The sequence below is a fragment of the Scyliorhinus canicula genome, chromosome 20 (genome assembly GCF_902713615.1).
Source record: "Scyliorhinus canicula chromosome 20, sScyCan1.1, whole genome shotgun sequence".
Taxonomy (NCBI): domain Eukaryota; kingdom Metazoa; phylum Chordata; class Chondrichthyes; order Carcharhiniformes; family Scyliorhinidae; genus Scyliorhinus; species Scyliorhinus canicula.
In genome coordinates, this window is record NC_052165.1 from 76,063,732 (window position 1) to 76,084,504 (window position 20,773).

The 20,773-nt window shown below is 46.1% G+C and overlaps 1 protein-coding gene across 3 annotated transcripts in view; it reads right to left on the reverse strand.

The window, feature by feature from the left end:
* The window catches only part of svopl (SVOP-like), a 143,955-nt gene that overhangs the window by 9,885 nt on the left and 113,297 nt on the right, over positions 1–20,773 (reverse strand). For all 3 annotated transcript variants that reach the window (XM_038780875.1, XM_038780876.1, XM_038780877.1), the window contains 3 exons: positions 15,073–15,184; positions 6,393–6,474; positions 151–240 (listed from right to left, as the gene is read on the reverse strand). In XM_038780875.1, the coding sequence (XP_038636803.1) occupies positions 151–240; positions 6,393–6,474; positions 15,073–15,184 (284 nt within the window). The remainder of the gene's footprint in view (positions 1–150; positions 241–6,392; positions 6,475–15,072; positions 15,185–20,773) is intronic.

The following is a 20,773-nucleotide window of genomic DNA, read 5'->3' on the forward strand; positions in this document are numbered from 1 at the left end:
TAATTAGAAATCAACCAACAATACAAATGAAGTAAAATTCCACTGCGATCCCAACTGAAAATATGAACTTAGGAAATCATTATACCCTCAGATTCTGGTTGACAAATATGCACCAGCCCTTTCTGTGAGACAGAAAAATACTCAACTCACCTGTGCTACAAAGGGTGCAACCATTGCTCCGATTCGAGCCATTGAACTACAAGAGCCTAGCCCCAAAGAACGGATGGTGGTGGGATAGACCTAGAAAACGGCAGCAATTGACAAGTCAATGCAGTTTTAAACAAAAAGATATTTTTTACACATTTAATCTGCGTTAGAAGAGCAGACCATAACCAAAGAACTGTTACCATACAGGGCACTAGAATCTCATCATCCAAACTGCTGTACGGTAAAGATTTAAAGTCTCCGGTTTTATTGGCAATGCTAATAAAGCAGGCCGTGGAGTGGCAAGTGACAATTGTATCAAGCAAAGTTACGTGCCCGATTGGCATCACAGGGGTTGGATTGCTTTATCAATTCCTCTTATCACATTTTGATTGATGTTGCTAAGTTTCCACTGCTCTTTGTTATTTTTGGGCATTACCCCTGCCAGGAGTACCCCTTATCCCCGAGTTCATTTCTGTTATTTTATTAAATTGGGCCCTAAAATAAATCAAGCAAAGTATGAATCGACGACTAAAAGGCCAGCCACAGAGCAGATGCCATCTCACCACATTCAATCATTGCATGTGTGTCGCATTCAAAGTTAATTATTATGAATTAGTTTAAGTTCAGAGTGTTTTAAGGTGCATGGTATGCATGCTGAAACACCTCGGGCTGGATTCTCCGTTCTTGCGTCTAAGTGCTGACGCCAACAGAGATTGCGTGGTGGTCCACAACAGAAAAATCGGCGCCACGCCCTTGCCGGTTCCGCTACGGGTGAGGGGCTAGCATTGGCCACGCGTGAAACACCCGCTGCAGGGCTGACAAGCTGCAACCGCACATATGCCTACAACCCCCACTCATGCACCAATCACGCCAGAAAAGATGGCGCCAGTGGTGCTGGACTGAGTACCAGTCCACCCCAACTCCACAGAACACCTCCTGGCCACCTCCCACTACTCACCACAGCCCTGGCACAAGCCACCTCCGGCCAGCGGCACAGCTCTCAGCGGCCGCACTGGACACTGCACGCCCACCGTCTCTCTCCACAGCCGCCATGCTAGGCTCACGACCCGAGACCACACGTGGCCCGGGCCGTCAGCAACTCGGCCCATCAGGGGCAGAGCATTGAGGGCGGGCCCGCTAATATTCAAACGGGGTTGCGACTGCACATGGCACACATCTCGATGATGCCGATTTGGTGGAGCATCGCAACCCGGGGTCAAACCGGCGCCCACCCCAATTTCGGCATCGGGAGCCATTCTCTGCCCAATCGACCTTCCCGGTTTCGCCATCGGACAACGCAGAGTCCCGCCCTATTTTCTGAATCCAAATGACTGCAGGTTTGATTTCAGTGGAGGGCTAGATGGGGTAGGAACAGTATCCTCTGGTGGGGAAACCCACAGCAAGTGAGCGTTATCTTCAAAGGAGAGCTCAGCTATTCAGACAGTATGTTGCGAAACACCTACACACAGAGGGTAATGGAAATGGAAATTCCTTTCCCCAAAACGTTAGTGAAGCTAGCATGATTGCCAATTTCAAAACTGGAATTGATTAATTTTCTGTTATATCCAGTCCAAAGATGTGCAGGTTAGGTGGATTGGCCATGCTAAATTGTCCTTAGTCCAAAATTGCCTTTAGTGTTGGGTGGGGTTGCTGGGTTATGGGGATAGGGTGGGGGTGTGGGCTTGGGTAGGGAGCTCTTTCCAAGAGCCGGTGCAGACTCGATGAGCCAAATGGCCTCTTTCGGCATTGTAAATTCTATATCTGTATCAAGAGCAAGTAAAGGGCGTTGAGGACAAATCAGCCACGATCTAGTTGTGGTAGAAAAGGAATTGCCTATTCTTGTTTGCAACTGACCATCAATGTTCCAATTATGCATGTTCCTGGTAATTCCCTACATTGTTAAACAATATCCAGGAAGCCTTCTGTGAGATAGTGCCTCACTGTCCTGCCAGTTATATGTATCTCACTGCTGAATAAGGCCGCAAAAATGCTTTGCTTTCTATTTGCATCAAGCACGTCTTAATTCCAGGGGATTGGGTATAGTTTGGAGTATGGTAGCACGGTGGCCATGTGAATCATTAGCTACTAGCCATTCAAAGCCTTGCACTAATGATCCTGAGACCTATCACGGTAATCGGGAATTCACATTCAATTAACAAAACAAAATATGGAATGAAGAGCTACTACACTGTAACTGTTCCACTCTAGAAATTCCAAATCCAGAATGTTGAGAAGGCCAAGCACCTCACAGACCAGTGATGCTGCAACTACAATTAAACAACGGGAGAGAGGCTCGCGATGAATGACTGAGGAAGGAAAGGTGCCAACTGGTCGGTCGTAGGTCTATAAATCCAAGCCTTGCCCCGCTGTTAATACATTTCAGCGGAAAGGAAATCGTTCTCGGGTTTCTATACTGAATTTCTATCAGGACCCTATTCCCCAGCTTGGGTCGGTTGGTATTTTAATTGTGGGTTCTGTGACCCATCGCACTGTATTTTCCCGCACTAAAGTCCACAGAGATTGGAATCTGCAACGAAAACAAAGGCGGCTGGAAATAGCAGGCTCGGCAGTGTTTGTGGACGGAGAAACAGAGTTAATGGGTGGGGCTTTCTGGGATGACCACCTCCGCGGGTTTTGTGGAGGCAAGGGTTGCGTTCAAAGGGAAATCCTGTTGACAACAGTGGGACTGGCAGATCCCGCTGCCAGTTGCCGGCGAGCCTTCCCACCGCACCTGCAGAACCCGCCATGGAGGAGGAGGAGGAAAGTCTCGCCCATTGTTTCAGGCCGATGACCATTTGTCAAATACTGCTGGTCAGAAACCTGAAACACGGAGCGGGATTTTCCAGTAGTTCCCGCCAGTGAGTTCTACCGGTGACCCGCCCATTGGGCTCCCTGGTGGCTGGACAGGTTGGCCAGTAGATCCAGCCGACGGCCAATAGCAAGCCACCTCCTACTTCGGAAAACACCCCGAGGGTGGGCAGGAAACTCTGTTTCTCATTTGCTAAATGCTGTCAGACCTGCTGAGTATTGCCAGCATTTTCTGTTTCCATCGAAACGCTTTTTGCTCCGATTTATCTCAGTCTTTACGCAGCCCCTGTATCCGCGTTGAGCAGTGACCTTTCCCGCTTGGCTTTGAAACAAAGAGTTGGTTGTAATCTAACTGGGACAGAACCACAGTCATCTTGTAGAGTCATATGGTTTCCTCTTGCTTCCTATAAAACTCCACCTATATTAAATTCTTACCCAAGAACAAGGTGGACTGGTACCCATGCCAACCTCACGGTGTTAGACCCAAAGCAAAAGGGAGAGTCAGCGAGAAGAACTTAATTAAATTCAACACACAACTGTTTATTAATGTTTGCCCAGGGGTTGGGTTCAGTTAATTAATAAACCTAAAGATGCTTCCTTAGAGCAAGCAGACTTCAGGCACTCAGATGAAGATCAAGCGTACTTAAGATATACCATTTCTTGCTTTCTAACAGAATGGCACAATAAATGACAGCAGACACAGTATAACTCTCAAGTTTCGTGGAGTATCCATAGTTACATCTCGTGTTGTATTGAACAGTGCAATATTGACCTGTGAGCATAAATTCACCGATAGCGTTCTCCCAGCTGAGTTGCGAACACTGGGCGTAGAATTAGGACTACACATTTATAGACCTATCTCTGACCTGAGCTCCCTTTGAGCAAACCTTCTTGCCGAGGGCAAAAACACAACACACAATTATTTTGGTTTAAAAAGCCAGGACTCGCTCCACAGACCAAGCAACATGATGTAATAACCTGTACCAATGTACCTCAGGTGCAAAGGAAGACAGAATCATGAGGGATAATTTCACGAAGGTCGTCCCTCTTGCTCTGCATTCTCAATAGACGCTGGGGTCTGAAATGCGGCGACAATGCTTAAAGTCCAATTGCCCCAGCGGTGAAACCTCTTGAAACTTACACCAGTAGAGATCTCGCAAAGTCCAAATCAAAACCTCGAATATGAAGTGACAATCTTCAGAGTTCATTCCCACCACACCTCCCCCATTGAACAGTTTTATATTCTCTGCAGAACTCGCCCACTGTTTCGAATTTTTCCACGGACTTCCTTTTCCCTTGAACTCCTTGAAGTCCAGCCACCAAGACAAATTAGGATGCAGGGGTAAGATTACATAAATTATAGAAATGTGACAGAGAGGTGTAGATGGGTTGGGTAAACATTAGGCTCAGCAACTACCCCAGTGTGATGGGACATAGAATACACAGCGGTTCCAACATGAGTATAGGCCATTTGACTTCTCTCTTCTTAATGAGCAAATATTCCGAACCTCATTTATAGCTAACCTGTTCCTCTGTCCTTCCAGCCCCTTTCGTTCATCTAGCCAATCTGTTCTTGGATGCTGGACGGATCTCTGACAATGGCCCCCTGGCGTACTCCACGGCGATGTCGATTTTCGGTGCCCGGAGAATCGCCGAATCGGCGCCAGGTCCAATTATGGCGTGAAACTGGATTCTCCGCCCCGCTGGAGAATCCAGCCCAAAGGATTTGGTGCACAGCTAAAACTCCATTCACTGCAGCGGAACTGGAGAATCCCACTCACCGGCAAGGTCGGAGAGACTTTGTCGCATCGTAATCTGTGTTCTTCTAATGATAAAAGGTCCGTGGCATGATTTACCAGCCCCGTCGCGCCCGACTTGTCGCAACTAGGCCATTGAATCTCGAGAGAAATCTCTCACGAGATTCAACCAGAACCTCGTGACACTTCGCAATATGGATCTCACCCTCACTTTTTGAAATATACATGTGCTGGATCCTCTGGGCTTCAAGGAACTAATGGCTTTGCCAGCGAGACCTTGGCCAGGCATGGGTCAGGTGTAATGGCACTTGGGTAGTGGGCCTCCCAGCCCATTGGAGACCACTGGCTGCTCGGGGACAGGGTACAGTGGCACCCTGATTTACTCTTTGGCATACAGGTACCTGGGCACTGCCATCCTGGCTGCTTGGCACTGCCAATGGTCAGGGCCTGAGGGGGTCCATGAAGGGAGCATGATGGGTGGGAGGGGGGGGGGGGGGTGAAGGGCGAGCATGAAGGAACTTCAAAAAGGTTAGGACGGTGAAGAGTGAGGGTCATGAAAAGGGGGAGGAGGTGAAAGGGGGGGTGAAGAGGCCTAAAAAGGAGTGGCCCTCAAGTGATCCCATAAGAAGGTGTCTGCACTTGGGGGAATGTGGGGTAATGCCCATCCGTACGGTGTGGGGAACCCTAACTTAGAGATCGGGACACTCTTTCAAAATGGCTGCCAGAGGGGCCGGTCTCACCAGCGAGTTCAGCTCCCCATTGCTGAAAAATTTCAAAGTGTGGGCTGGACCAGATAGAAACTCCCCAAGGCCCAAAATAATCCAGGCCTGGATTTCACCCAAAAGGCCAACAGGAAACACCCTGCCAAACCATGACTCAGAAATGTTTTGGTTGAATTTTACAAGAGTTTCTTTGCATTTGATATCAGGCAGCATCCTAATGAATCTACATTGTTCTCCTCTATATCCTTTTGATTGTACACAGGACTTTATCTGAGGTCTTACTCAGCTTTTGTACGAGCCCATCATTTACTCATGGTTTCCATATTTCGTGGAAGTGTCCGGATCAAACTGAAAAATGGCGTGCAGCTGTCCTGCTGCCATCACTCTGGCGGGGCGGGGCGGGGCGGGACTGACAAAGCCGGTCCCTGGCTCCACAGACATCAGGACGCCATCTTTAAAGGGTGCCCCGATCTGAAGTGAACATCAACTCCGCTCCTCCTACCCACCTACCATGGAGGTATCGGCAGCTCCCCCCCACCAACAATCAATGGGGCTCCCCATGCTCCACCACTGCGGAGGTATCGTCGCCGGCATTCACCCCCGCAGTGCCCACTCCCTACCCTGCCTGCAATATCCTTCTTCACCGACTGCTCTTCCCACTCCCCCCCCCCCAACATATACAAATGGAATCTCCCCCCCCCCCCAACATATACAAATGGAATCTCCCCCCCCCAACATATACAAATGGAATCTTTCTCCCCCCCCCCCCAACATATACAAATGGAATCCCCCCCCCCCCCCCACCATGGGCTGCAAGCGGGCCGGTCCCTGGCACTGCTCCCGGCATAGTTGGTTCTGCTGGAAACACACGGCTGGGGGTCCTTGAGAATCCCACCCGAGACCATCACTGGCAGGGTCTATTCCCCATTTATATTTACAATGAGTATTGTCTACCTACCTCTGCAGTGTAGATGTAGATGATGGTGAAATTAGCAGACACAAGAGCTCGGAGAATAAAGAGTAAAGCAGTCAACACACCCCTAGGAAAGAAAGAAACATTTTCACTTATACGCAGTTTGTTCACCAGTCCCAAAGGGATTTGTCTGTCAATAAAATCAGTTCAGTCGCTCTGGTAATTCGGAAATGCTCCAGATATTTTGCCCACAGCCAGCTCCCACCATTGACAATGTGATAATGACCAGATCATCCATTTTTAGCTTGGACTTGTTGAGGGATGCAAAGTCAGGACACCAGAGATACCCTGTCCTGCTCACCTTCAAACACGGTTGTCACAGAATCTTTCACACCCACCTGAGAGTTCCTCTGTTTAATGTCCCATCTTGGAGCAAAGGAGACTGAGGGGGGGACGGGGGGGGGACGGACATGATAGATGTACAAAATTGAGGGACATAAATAGAGTAGACAAGGAGAAACCTTTCCACTTGGTGGAGGGATCAATGACCAGTGAGCATAGATTTAAGGTGAGAGGCAGGAGGTTCAGAGGGGGTGTGAGGAAAAACATTTTCATCCAGAGCCTGGTGGGAGTCTGGAACTCACTGCCTGAAGGGGTGGCGGAGATGGAGACCCTCAAATTAAAGGGCAATTTAGCGTGGCCAATCCACCTACCCTGCACATCTTTGGGTTGTGGGGGTGAGACCCAAGCTGACACAGGGAGAATGTGCAAACTCCACATGGACAGTCACCCAGCGGGCCGGGATAGAACCTGGGTCCTCCGCGCTGTGAAACATTTAAGAAGTATTTAGATGGTGGTTAGCATAAATGCTTCACAGCTCCAGGGTCCCAGGTTCGATTCCCGGCTGGATCACTGTCTGTGCGGAGTCTGCACGTCCTCCCCGTGTGTGCGTGGGTTTCCTCCGGGTGCTCCGGTTTCCTCCCACAGTCCAAAGATGTGCGGGTGAGGTGGATTGGCCATGCTAAATTGCCCGTAGTGTCCTAAAAAGTAAGGGGGGGGGGGGGTTGTTGGGTTACGGGTATAGGGTGGATACGTGGGTTTGAGTAGGGTGATCATTGCTCGGCACAACATCGAGGGCCGAAGGGCCTGTTCTGTGCTGTACTGTTCTATGTTCTATGTGCACTTCCGATGACAAGGCATATGGGACAAGTGCTGGAAAATGGGATTATAATACTTAGGTGGCTGTTTTTGACTGGCGGAGAAGCGATGGGCCGAAGGGCCTTTTCTTTAGACCCCGAAGGCTCTACCTGACTCCAGCTCTCCCTCAGTACTGTACTAAATGACCAACTGCGCTCAATCATACGAATGCATAATGTTCCAACTCAGCAGGGTACCGACACAGGGCCAAGTGTAGGGCTTGAGGGCCGGAGTGGATGAAATGAAATGAAATGAAAAATCGCTCATCGTCACAAGTGGGCTTCAAATGAAGTTACTGTGAAAAGCCCCTGGATGGGAGGTGATTCACTAAGAAAACTTCAGAGTACCACCCACTGAGCCACAAATGACACCAACAGGATATTGATTCACCTGGAAGTTTTAACAGTGCATCGAGAGGCACTAAAATACATGCAACTTGTGGAAGGGACTCTTCCTTCTGCTGATAATATTTAATGCAAGTGATTTGTTATCGGAAAGAGACATTCTAAACAGGGAAGGTAAAGCTGATGAAAAGAATGAATTATAGGAACACCATTCAACTGGGGAAATAAGTGTGATTCTAAAGAATGTTGTTTGGATTGCATTTTCCCCTTCAGCCCACAGCACCGTCCCGTCTCTGTGAGGAGAGGTTTGCCAGCAGCATGCATCACGAGACAACTTCTCTGTATCACTTCTGCAGCAAACGTCTCGGGCTACAGATACGCTGGGGCCTTTGCTGTGGCTTTGAGTGAGAGGCAGGAACTCTGCCCCTCTCAGCGTTCTGAAGGATCACCATCATCCCAGTAACAGGTCACTGACCAGAGTTTGTGCTGTGCATCGGGGAATACATTCTTCATAGTTCTGCATCTCGTGACATGTGGTGACGTCAGCGGAGCATTTGGGCGCCATCTTAATTGTATTGAGTGACACCCTTACTAAACCTCCAAACCAGGGGCTGTTTAGCACAAGGCTAAATCGCTGGCTTTGAAAGCAGACCAAGCAGGCCAGCAGCACGGTTCAATTCCCGTAACAGCCTCCCCTTTCAGGCGCTGGAATGTGGCGACTAGGGGCTTTTCACAGTAACTTCATTTGAAACCTACTCGTGACAATAAACGATTTTCACTTTTGTGTTTGACAAGAATCCAGAGCGTGCGCACCTCCATATCTTTTCTCTTTGCGGCAACAGAGGAGCAAACTGGCGATGAGGATTGAGGCAGAAAATTGCTGGAAAGGAGATTTGCGTTGACTAAACAATGAAGACGTCATCTGGAGTAACGGAAGATTGTCGGCACTTTATTCAAGCAAACACAGACATTGGGCGCAGCTCGAAAACTGATATGTAGGTTCAGCAAAAGTTTTCTGCAGCAATTGTGAGCAAGAAGACCGACAATCAAGAAAAAAGTGCTTGCGTTGAAGAGAGTGGGGTCTGAGCTGCAGGGACCATGCACACGGCGAAGCTACATGGGCTGCGGGGAACGGAGATTTCAAAGTCTGCCAGCTCTGTATGGGTCCCAATCGGGAGAAAAGTCGGAACTCAGGCAAAAAGGGGAAAGCTTTCCTAGTGGCTTGTTCAAGGGATTGTTTGTGTCATATTTTCCGACATAGTCAGAAGGGAGGAAGTGTAGACCCTAGGAGCCGGGATAAAAAAATGGCAGGCAAAACGAGCACCATGGACATGTTTTAATGAGAATTATGAAGCATGGAATTCACATGAAGAAAGGTTTCAACTATTTTTAAACAACTAATCAGACACCCAAGCATCTAAAAGGTCATAAAATTTCTCAGCTCACTTGGCCGTTAAATGTTTGTGCTGATACAGAATCTTGTTTACCCAACAAACCCAGGTGACAAGCCCGGATTAATAATTAATAAAAATCTTAGAGAGAGACATTCCTCTCCTAAACTGTTATTTATTACAGAAAGATTCTGATTCTACCGCCATAGTGAGGAATGGTTTATGGTGTATAGCGTCTTTAAGACGTTTAGCTAGAGGTGTGAATTTGGTGCAGCACTTGATGATACTCTTCGAGACAGGCTGGTTTTGCGGATTACGCAGTGAAGCTATTCAGAGGAAGTTGTTTACTGTCAGTGATTTAACTCCAAAAGCTGCTGTGGAAGTCGCCACATCTATGGAGCTTGCAACAAGCGAAGCTTCGCGATTGGGGCTGGACTGAAGATCCACAAAATGGATATCAAGGAACAAGGTTGCAAAGGAACAAGGTTGGACACTTGGGGGGAATGCTGGAGTACAACACATACATGCAAGAACTGTGGCAAGAAGGGTACATTGCCAAGGCATGTTAGGCTGAGAAAACATCTACTCTGCCAAGAAAGTCTACTATGCAAGGAGAACAACACCAGTAAACTAGTTGTGTCTACAAATTAGTGGATGATGCTCATGATCACTCAACCGACAGCAAAAGCAAGGTACTGCAAGAGTTAGAGTTAGTTGCAGGGAGATCAGCAATGTTTTTGGGCATATCCAAACCCTGAAAGTCATAAAATTAAAATGTAAGAGGTTACGGACACAGCAGTATCCCTAACATCCAAAATATCCAAGACAATTTATCAAAAGCTGAGGATCTGCCTTTAAAATCATCAGATGTGATCTTAAGGATGTACACTGAAGAGGTTGTACCATTAAAAGGATGAAATAGGTTATAGTCAAAGCAAATGGGCAGACAGCGAAATTGCCTCTTCACTTTGTCCGTGGAAACTTTCCTGCTCTATTTGGCAGAGCATGGTTGGCTAAGATCAGGCTTAACTGTCAATTAGTAGATGGATTCAAAGAGCAACTTTCAGCACTTCTGAAGAAGTACGAGAAGGTGTTTGAAGATTCACTAGGCTCTATGACTGGAGTTGAAGTGCACCTAAACATCAAGCCAGATGCCACACCCAAATGCCTCAAAAACTAGAACAGTAGGGGCCTCACGGTAGCATGGTGGTTAGCATCAATGCTTCACAGCTCCAGGGTCCCAGGTTCGATTCCCGGCTGGGTCACTGTCTGTGTGGAGTCTGCACGTCCTCCCTGTGTGTGCGTGGGTTTCCTCCGGGTGCTCCGGTTTCCTCAGTCCAAAGATGTGCGGGTTAGGTGGATTGGCCATGCTAAATTGCCCGTAGTGTAAGGTTAATGGGGGGATTGTTGGGTTACGGGTATACGGATTACGTGGGTTTAAGTAGGGTGATCATTGCGCGGCACAACATCGAGGGCCGAAGGGCCTGTTCTGTGCTGTACTGTTCTATAGTACCATATGGCACCAGGCCTAAAACTGAAGAAGAACTTGACAGATTGGTAAGGGCAGGAGTCATCGGACCTGTTTCTGCAAGTGATTGGGCGACACCAATCATTCCTGTATTAAAACTATTAATTCGGTTTTGTGCATTGATTATTATCCACTGCCGTTGATTAAAGACTTGTTTACTGGACTTTCTGCAGGACAGGAATTCAATAAAATTGATCTTTCACAGGCATATCTGCAGATGAATGTGGCTGCCAAATCACAGCCACCACTCACTATCGTGACACACAAAGGTCTGCTTCATGACAGAAGACTTTCTTTTGGAAAAACTGCGCCTGCACTTTTTCAAAGATCCATGGATCAAATTCTAAGTAGGTTGAATGGAGTGCCATGTTATTTAGATGACATACCAAACACTGAACAAGAACAATTGGAGAACTTGGAAGCTACCCTGAAGTATTTATACAGCCACAACCTGAGAGTTGAGAAGTAAAAGTGTGACTTTTTCAAGTTATCCCTAAATTAGCTTGGTCATTTCATCGACAAAGATGGTTTTCACAAAGGACCAAATAAAATGTCAGCAATCTTAGAAGTGCCACATCCTCAAAATGTGACACAATTAAGGTATTTTTTAGAATTGATCGATTATTATGGTAAATTTGTGCCGACTTTAGCAACACGATTGAAGTCTTTACACAAGTTGCAATGTGTCAAATGGGTAGTGATTACAAGAATGTGAGAATGTATACAATGAAGTAAAGAAGCTTTACTGAAGTCAGAGCTGTTGGTTCATGATAATCCTAAAATGAAGCAGCAATTAGCTTGTGATGTGGCACCCTGCAGGGCTGGTGCAGACGTCTTGCACATAATGCCTTCAGGAGAGGAACGACCGATAGCATTTGATTCATGCACTCTTAATGGAACAGAAAATCAATTATGCTCAGCTAGAAAAAGGCTTGGAGTGTTATTTTCTCTGTACGAATGTTCCACTGTTGCCTTTATGGGCTTCATTTTACTCTTGATGATCATCGATCCTTGCCTACAATCTTTGGGCCATATAAAGGTATACCTTCTTTTGCAGCCAGTAGATTGCAAAGATGGTCATTGATGTTGTCGGCACACACTCATGATATCCAGCATTGCAAGTCAGAGGAGCAGACAAATGTTGATGCTTTATCACCACTGCCAGTATGACTCAAGCATGATCCTGAAGAACATTTCATCAGTATTTTGTAATTCTCATTCGTGGATAGTGTGCCTGTGACTTCATCTCAAATTCAAAGATATACAAGAGCCGATCGAGCGATGGAGAAGGTAATGGACTTGGTCCAGAAAGGAACACTGTCAGACGTACATCCAGCCCCATATCACATGAAGACTTAAGTTGACAGTACAGAATGGAGTTCTATTGTGCGGAATCCGTGTGATTATTCCTCCATGTTTGCGCCTTGACCAACTGCATGATGGACATTCTGTTGTGGTAAGGATGAAGGGATTCATCCTTAGGTGTGGCATGGTGGCACAATGGTTATCACTGCTGCCTCACAGCACCAAGGACTCGGGTTTGATTTCAGCCTTGGGTGACTGTGTGGAGTTTGCACATTCTCACCGTGTCTGCGTGGGTTTCCTCCGGGTGCTCCAGTTTCCTCCCACAGCCCAAAGATATGCAGTTTAGGTGGATTGGCCATGATAAATTGCCCTTAGTGTCCAAAGATGAGCAGGTGAGGTGGAGTTATAGGGATAGGTCTAGACAGTGGGCCTAGGTAGAGTGCTCTTTCAGGTTGGTGCATACTGGAAGGGCCGAATGCCCTCCTGTTGCGCTGTAGGAATTCAAGTCTATGGAATTAGCACGCAGTTATTTTTGGAAGCCAGAATTAGATGCTCAAATTGAACAGAAAGCAGGGCAACGTCAATCTTGTGCAAAACTAAGGAACAGTCCCACTCCATCCATGGGAATAGTCGACAAACCATGGCAGAGAATACACATCAATTATGCCGGTCTACTGGTGTCACATGTTCTTAGTGATTGTAGACACGCATTCAAAATGACCAGAAGTCGTGGTAATGAAGTCACTTATGACTAAGCAGACTATTGAGAACCGGACAAAATATTCGCAAGATTCAGTACACTGGTGCAGATTGTCAGTGACAATGGTACGCAGTTTGCTTCAAAGGAGTTTGAGGACTACTTGAAAAGGAATGGTCTACACCATATTAAGTCAGCTTTATATTATCCAGCAAAGAATGGATTGGCTGAACGTTTTGGCAATCATTGAAACATTCTATCAAATCATCGAAGGACCAAGGGACATTATCAAGAAGAGTAAACAAATTCCTAACATATTATTGGAATACTGTACGTGCTGCCATGCGGCAAAGCTGTTGTTCATGAGGAAACTTTGCTTTGTTAATTCCACCTGATACTTTAGAGATTGTCAAACGACACAACAAGCACAAATTTATTGGAGGGAGAAAATCTCTAAATAGGTGAGCATTCGGGGAGAGAGAGTGTTCTCTCGGAATGACACCACCATTGGGAAATAGGTACCTGCTGTGATCCTATCAAAGATGGATCCAATATCATACATCGTACAGGCAGATGATGACGGCGACGTCATGAGAATCAGTTACTTGCTGCACAAAGTGAGTTTGCAGAAACTTTTCAATCTGGCTTTAGAAGATCTAGAGTGGTATACTTTGGAACAGAGACCAGAAACACTGATGAGTTCAGATTCTGTTTCTGAGGACATTTCAATGCCTAGGGTGACAGATACTGAAATAACTACTCAAGATGTATCAACTTCAGAAAGGAATGAGGATGCTTCTGAGGCCCCAGCAGCCAAGTTCGAATGCCGAATTCTACAAAAAGGGAATAGACGTCCACCACAGACAATGTCTATATTGAATTGTATATATATATATTATATTGAAATAATATTTTTGGGGATCTGGTTTAGCTCACTCAGCTAAATCGCTGGCTTTTAAAGAAGACCAAGCAGGCCAGCAGCACGGTTCGATTCCCGTACCAGCCTCCCCGGACAGGCGCCGGAATGTGGCGACAGTAACTTCATTGAAGCCTACTCGTGACAATAAGCGATTTTCATTTCATTTCAAATGTTATTTGTTGTCATTGCACTCGTAAGTAAGGAGGGAGGGGTGTTATTAAACTGGGAATATATTCTTGCTGATTCTGCATCATGTGATGTGCAGTAACATGAGTGAAGTGTTTGCCTGGGCTTTGGGCAGATCACTATCTTGATTGTATGAGCAACACCTTACTAAACCTCTCATCGTGTTTTACAAGAATCCAGAGTGTGGGTGCCTCCATACCTTTTCTCTTTGCTGCAACAAAAAGGTGTGCAAATGATGGGTGGCTAGCAATCCAATCCTAATGAGTCTTTTTCCTCGGATGGTGATGACCAACACGAGGGGACATAGCTTTAAATTGAGGGGTGGTAGATATAGGACCAGATGTGAGAGGCAGTTTCTTTATTCAGAGAGTAGTAGGGGTGTGGAACGCCCTGCCTGCAACAGTAGTAGACTCGCCAAATTTAAGGGCATTTAAGTGGTCACTGGATAGACATATGGATGAAAATGGAATAGTGTAGGTCAGATAGGCTTCAGATGGTTTCACGGGTCGGCGCAACATCAAGGGCTGAAGGGCCCGTACTGCGCTGTAATGTTCTATGTTCTATAATGCTACACCCCAGCTTGCTCAGTGGCAGCCATTGGTTTTCTTGAGATTTGTTGGAACAACAATAATTAAGACTTAAATCAAACGACGAGAATGACAACTCGGCCATTAAGCCTGCAGCAAAAAAAATTAGGTTTCCCTAAATGCGATGCTAAAATTGAGTTTGCTGAACAGGTTGTACCAAAAGGAACAGATACAGTGAAGGAAGGGGTTGTAACTGAAGGATAGCGAGAGAGAAGGTAAACATTAAGGGTAACGGAGAGAAGGAAAAGGATTGTGGCTAAAAGGAAGCTACAGTAAACGTGGAGATTGTTAATCAATGGGCTGGTGAAGGAAGGGATTCAGGATGAGGAACAGACCTGAGAAAGAGAAGGGTTGAGATAACAGGGATAGCTGGACAATGGCGCATGTAAAGATGGAAGTGCAGGCAGGGTGAAATGGAACTAAGTGGGTTGAAGGGATGAAGGAAAGTTGAATAGTAGATCCATAAAGGGCAGGAACATTTCCGTGTATAGCTTGTTGACGAATACTGGGGGGAAACCCGTACCTATCAAAGGGTTGATTCTTCATAACCAGGAGCCAATAGTTATCTTACCTGCTGCTGCAGAAGTTGAGGAAGAGAAAAAAAATTCCAGAGGCCCCCATAGTTAAAGCCAAACTGCGGCGTCTTCCCAAAGTTTCGATGACAAAAGGACTAAACGGAACAACTGAAAGAAAAGACAGTTCAATCATAAGATAAGGATGGAGTAATTCAGTTCAAATTGTGCATCAGACTCGTGGGGAAAGAATCAACTGAAGAGACTGGAAGTGCATTAAACTCATGATAAGAACAATTAAAATTAGATGTTGCTTTTGTGCTTTTCGAATCAGGGATTAGTGGAGTGTAAACTATTGTTTGCCTCCATTGTCTGCATGAGGCAGTCCTCCGGCACCTCACCAACATGGCCATTCAACATGTGAACAGTGACTGGTGGCAGTCCATTCAAGGATGGAGACATCACCTCATCTGATCCTGTCTTAGAATCATAGAATTTACAGTACAGAAGGAGTACAATCTTTGGACTGTGGAAAGAAACCACAGACACGAGGAGAACGTGCAGACTCCACACAGACAGTGACCCAAGCCGGAATCGAACCCGGGACCCTGGAGCTGTGAAGCAACCGTGCCAATAACTGTGCCACCGTGGCGTCCTAATCTTCTTGGACTTGTGGACCTCGGTCCTCTCCTCATTGTCTTGCAGCTATACTGTGGTTGTCTGCTCTATCCTGGGCCTGGAAGGGAGTTTGATTATGTTGTGGGCGTCAGCACAATTCTCAATACCTCTAGGGTTCTCTAGGTTTTTTATTCCTCTATTAGTTCTGTTCTAAAGCTATAGGTATGATGCAACTCTTATTGACTGTATCCTGCTTGATGCAAACGAATCTTGTATTAGTGGGAGGCCCTGACTCATTTTGTCTTATTTGTTGCTATGTTGGCATTATATGCTATATCGGTTTTGCATTGATACCTATGGTTTCCACCTCCCCTCCTTGGTTTTGATAAGACTGCTGTCAAAAATGTCAGTTCAGCACCACCTTCTCCACGGCAATTAGGGATGAGCAATAAATGCTGACATGTCCACATCACATGAATTTAAAAAAAATTAAATCAAGTTGCCTTACTCTCCCAACCCCAGTGGGTACAAGCCTAGTCTGTGCAACCTTCCCTCACAAGACACTCGCCAATTCCAGTTATTAATCTAGTAATACTTTTTGAAACTGCTTCCAATATATTTACATCCATCCTTAAATAAAGAGACCAATACTGTACACAGTACTCCAGAAGTGGCCTCACCAATGCCCTGTGCAACTGAAGCATAACCTCTGTAACGCTTGTATTCAATTCCCCTCACAAAAACATTCTATTAACTTTCCTAATTACTTGCTGTATCTGCATATAACCTTTATGATTCATGTACTAGGACGCCCAGATCCCTCTGCATCGCAGAACTTAATTTCGCATTATATAGATAATATGCTTTATTTTTCTTGCCAAGATGGACAATGACATTTTCCCATATTGTACTCTATTTGTCAGATCTTAGCCCACTCACTTAACCCATCTATATCTCTTTGTAGCCTCATGTCCTCTTCATTTCACAGCTTGCTTTCCTATTTTAGTATCATCAACAAATTTAGCAACCATACCTTTGGTTCCCTCATCCAATTTATTTATACAAAATGATAAAAAAGTTGAAGCGCCAGCATAATGTGTCTTGATTGCAAATGGTTATGTCTGCCATGACGGACTCGCAGCTTAACAGAGAGATCGTTTTTAAAAGCTACAACGCAGTTTGCTGCTTAAGGTAAGCTAACGCTTCAGAGTCATTATTCAGTGAACCCAAAATTTCTGATTGGGTCAGTTTTAAACGGCCTTCATTGGAAGATTACTACTAAAAAGGAATTTTTCTCAGAGCTGTTTATAGTGGTTTGGGTCCTTAAGCAAGGATCTGCATTTACCTATTTCAAGACGTCATGACACCCAAAATGGTTTTACAACTTATTAAGCAGTTTTGAAGTAGTCACTTTTCTAATGCAAGGAATGGTGGCACAGCACGCTCACACAAACGGTGATTTAATGGGGTGAATTCTCTGCCAGCGGGATTCTCTGTTCCGCTGGAAGTGCACCCCCCCGTCCACGAGTTTCCCCGCCACAATGGGCAATCCCATTAGCCGGATGCGGGAACGGAGAATCCCGCTGTCGGCGACGACGCGCCACTGAGGACCATGTGGCTGCGGAAGCGGAGGATTCACGCCAATAAGGTACTGGACCACCTGTCTTGGGTATTGGTTGAGGGATAAATATTAGGACACAAGGAGAGGTCTCTTTTGAAAAAAAGTGTTCTGGGATCTTTCATGTTCACTTTAGATTATAATGCTTCTCCCAAGAGACAACGGGGCTTGGAAATTTCCGGTTAACGTCTCTGATGGCGAGTGCTCCCCCAGTACTGGCACTTGAATGTTGGCTTAGATATTATGTTGCTAAGGTGGGACCTGCTTTCAGCCTCAGAGGCAGGGTGCGACCAGTGTCCAGGCTGACGCCTTCAAGCACTGATTGTAGTCATTTCCCAGAATCGGGCAATAACTGCTCAGAGATTTTCAATTGAGGCCATGCCCAGATTTTCTCCAAAGGAACCTGTCGTCCTTCATACCGTCATGTTGGACAGCCAATTCCAGGAGCGTGGCATTATGTTGTGATATCGCATACGTCTGTGCCTGAAAATCCTAACACAGAAAATTCCAAACAACCAGGAAATAAGTTAGCTATCCTGATTGCTTGTCTCACAGTAAGAAGTCTTACAACACCAGGTTAAAGTCCAACAGGTTTGTTTCAAATCATTAGCTTTCAAAGCGCAGCTCCTTCCTCAGGGGAGTCATTCACTAAATGTTGGACTTTAACCTGATGTTATGAGACTTCTTACTGTGCCCACCCCAGTCCACCGCCGGCATCGCCACATCATGTCTCACACTGTAATGGGAGTGTCGATGAAGAGGCTGTTTTCTGGAATAAAGGACCAGATCATCCATTTTAAGTGTCGCTTGCTCCCACCCCCGAACACTCCCCCAACAGTCCCCACCATGGAACACCCACCCGCGCCCCTCCACATAATACCCCCTCCTTCCAACAGCCCCCTCCACATAACACCCCACCACCCCCTCAAAATGCCCCACCATTGAACACCCACCTTCCTCCCGACACGCCCCACCATGGAACACCTCCCCCCCTCCATGGAATACTTACCCCCATGCAACACCCCCATCCCCATTATGGAACATCCCCTCACCCCCACAATATCCTCCCTCCCAAAGAGACAACCTTCCAATAGAATACTCAATCCAAGCCATTTTGCTGCCCCCCATCCGCCAGTGCTGCCCCCTGACAGTGCAAAAACTTTATTCCTCATTGATGACAAAAGTTCCAGAAGGGAAGTTGGCGTAGGAATGTTGGAAGTACATTCTGGAAGGAATGGAACAGGTTTCAGTAGCTGAATGGGATGTCTGACTTTCCTGCAATCGCTGGTCAACTGAGTCGTCAGGCATCTAGGATGGGCTTTGTTGCTTTCTGGGACTGTTTGGCTCAGTTGGACGTCAGCTGGTCTTTTGTTTCCTTTAGTTTGATCAGCGTTCTCAGTATCCGACTACGGGGTGGAAAACGCACTCGGTATTTAAGAAAGTTTTTTGATGGGGTAAATCAATTTTTACACTGGCGAGTTTTTAAGCAGAGGATCTAAACTCAAGAATATCACCCAATCGGGGTGTTCGCACATGGCATCCTGCACCCAGAACAGGGGTGAATGCAGAGTCCACAAGAGGCTGGATTTTCAGATCGTCACCCCTGCCAGAAAGTGACGTTACGGACTGGACACTTGCAATCGTGGTGGAAATGAAAATTGCCAAGACAGACTGTCCATTCACAACACTGGTCTTAAAACTGAAAACCCACCTCAGGAGCTCATCAAAGGGGAAAGAACGGTAAATATTCTGACAGATTTAGAAGGAGCACAGACGGTGGAAAGGGATTGGATAGCTCCTTAAAGGAGCTAGCACAAGCAAAATGGGGCGAATGACCTCATCCTTTCCTGCAATATTAATTCTCGCATTGGCAGGCGAATGTGTGAAGTTATTTGGATGCATTGTATTACAGAAATTGAGTTCGTCCCAGAAATCTTAATAAGTCTGTGCTTTGTTGGGGTGAAGAAAAAAAGGCTTTGTGGGTTGAAATTACTCATTGTTTTTTCAATACTATATCACCAGCAATATGTCATTGCAATCTTTAAATGGCAATGATAGCTTGTGACACACAGCAGAGCTGTATGCTGCCAATACCTACTGATGGGTCTCATGTATCAGAAGTCAGTCTTTTTTTTCTTTCCTAATACTGGCCAAGAATGGGGCTGAATCTAACAGTAGCCTTTTCATTAAGTTTGCTTACACACGCACGCTACTGGAACAGTTGAAAACTTAACCTGCAAGCGATCTGATTCTCACCACACACTCATGCCTAAATTTGCTAAATGCAAGTGGTATTTATCATAGAATTATCATAGAATTTACAGTGCAGAAGGAGGCCATTTGGCCCATCGAGTCTGCACCGGCTCTTGGAAAGAGCACCCTACCCAAGGTGAACACCTCCACCCTATCCCCATAACTCCACCCAACACTAAGGGCAATTTTGGACACAAAAGGCAATTTATCACGGCCAATCCACCTAACCTGCACATCTTTGGACTGTGGGAGGAAACCGGAGCACCCGGAGGAAACCCACGCACACACGGGGAGGATGTGCAGACTCCGCACAGACAGTGACCCAAGCCGGAATCGAACCTGGGACCCTGGAGCTGTGAAGCAATTATGCTAACCACAATGCTACCGTGCTGGAACGGTCAGTTAGGGAGCCAAAGGGCGGCACAGTGGCTAGCTGTGCCACTGCTGCCTCACAGCGCCAGGGACCCAGGTTCAATTCTGGCCTTGGGTGACCGCCTGTATGAAGCTCGCACATTCTCCCATATCTGCATGGGTTTCCTCCGGGTGCTCTGGTGTCCTCCCACAGTCCAAAGATGTGCAGGTTAGGTGGATTGGCCATGCTAAATTGCCCCTGAGTGTCCAAAGGTTTGCGGGGAAGTGGGTCTAGGTAGGGTGCGCTTTCAGGGGATTAGTGCAGACTTGATGGGCCAAATAGCCTTCTTCTTCACAGTAAATGACCCCTTTGCTTGATATGATTCCTCCGAGGGGAGGAATCTAAAAGCATCCGGAAGACATTTTTGATATATCCCCCTGATCGGGAAATCTTATTTAGAAAGAAGGAGCTTGCATTTATATAGCATTTTATTCAAACCCTTTACAGCCAATGAGACACCCTTGAGATGCAATCACTGTTGCAATTTAACCCAAATCGTGCATCATACACTAACTCTTTGTCAAGCACAACCCTCAGCTAAGTATATAATTCTAGTCATTCTATTTCTTGTTGCGGTAAATTTAGTTGGATTCCTGGCACATTACTTTCATCATCCAGTCCTTACAAATTCTTTGTGACACAGAATTAAGAGGGAGCCTCCAAAAGTATAAATATAGCTGTTACATTTTGTTAATGATACCTAGCTTCATGACTGTTATTTTAATTGGAAGTATCGTTTGGCCCAGTTTAAATAACCTGTTTGACAATATTAGAATTCAGCAAGGATGACTAAGAACTTGATAAAGGGAGAGAATAGAAAATATGAGAGCAGACTAGGAAGGAACATATAAACATATTG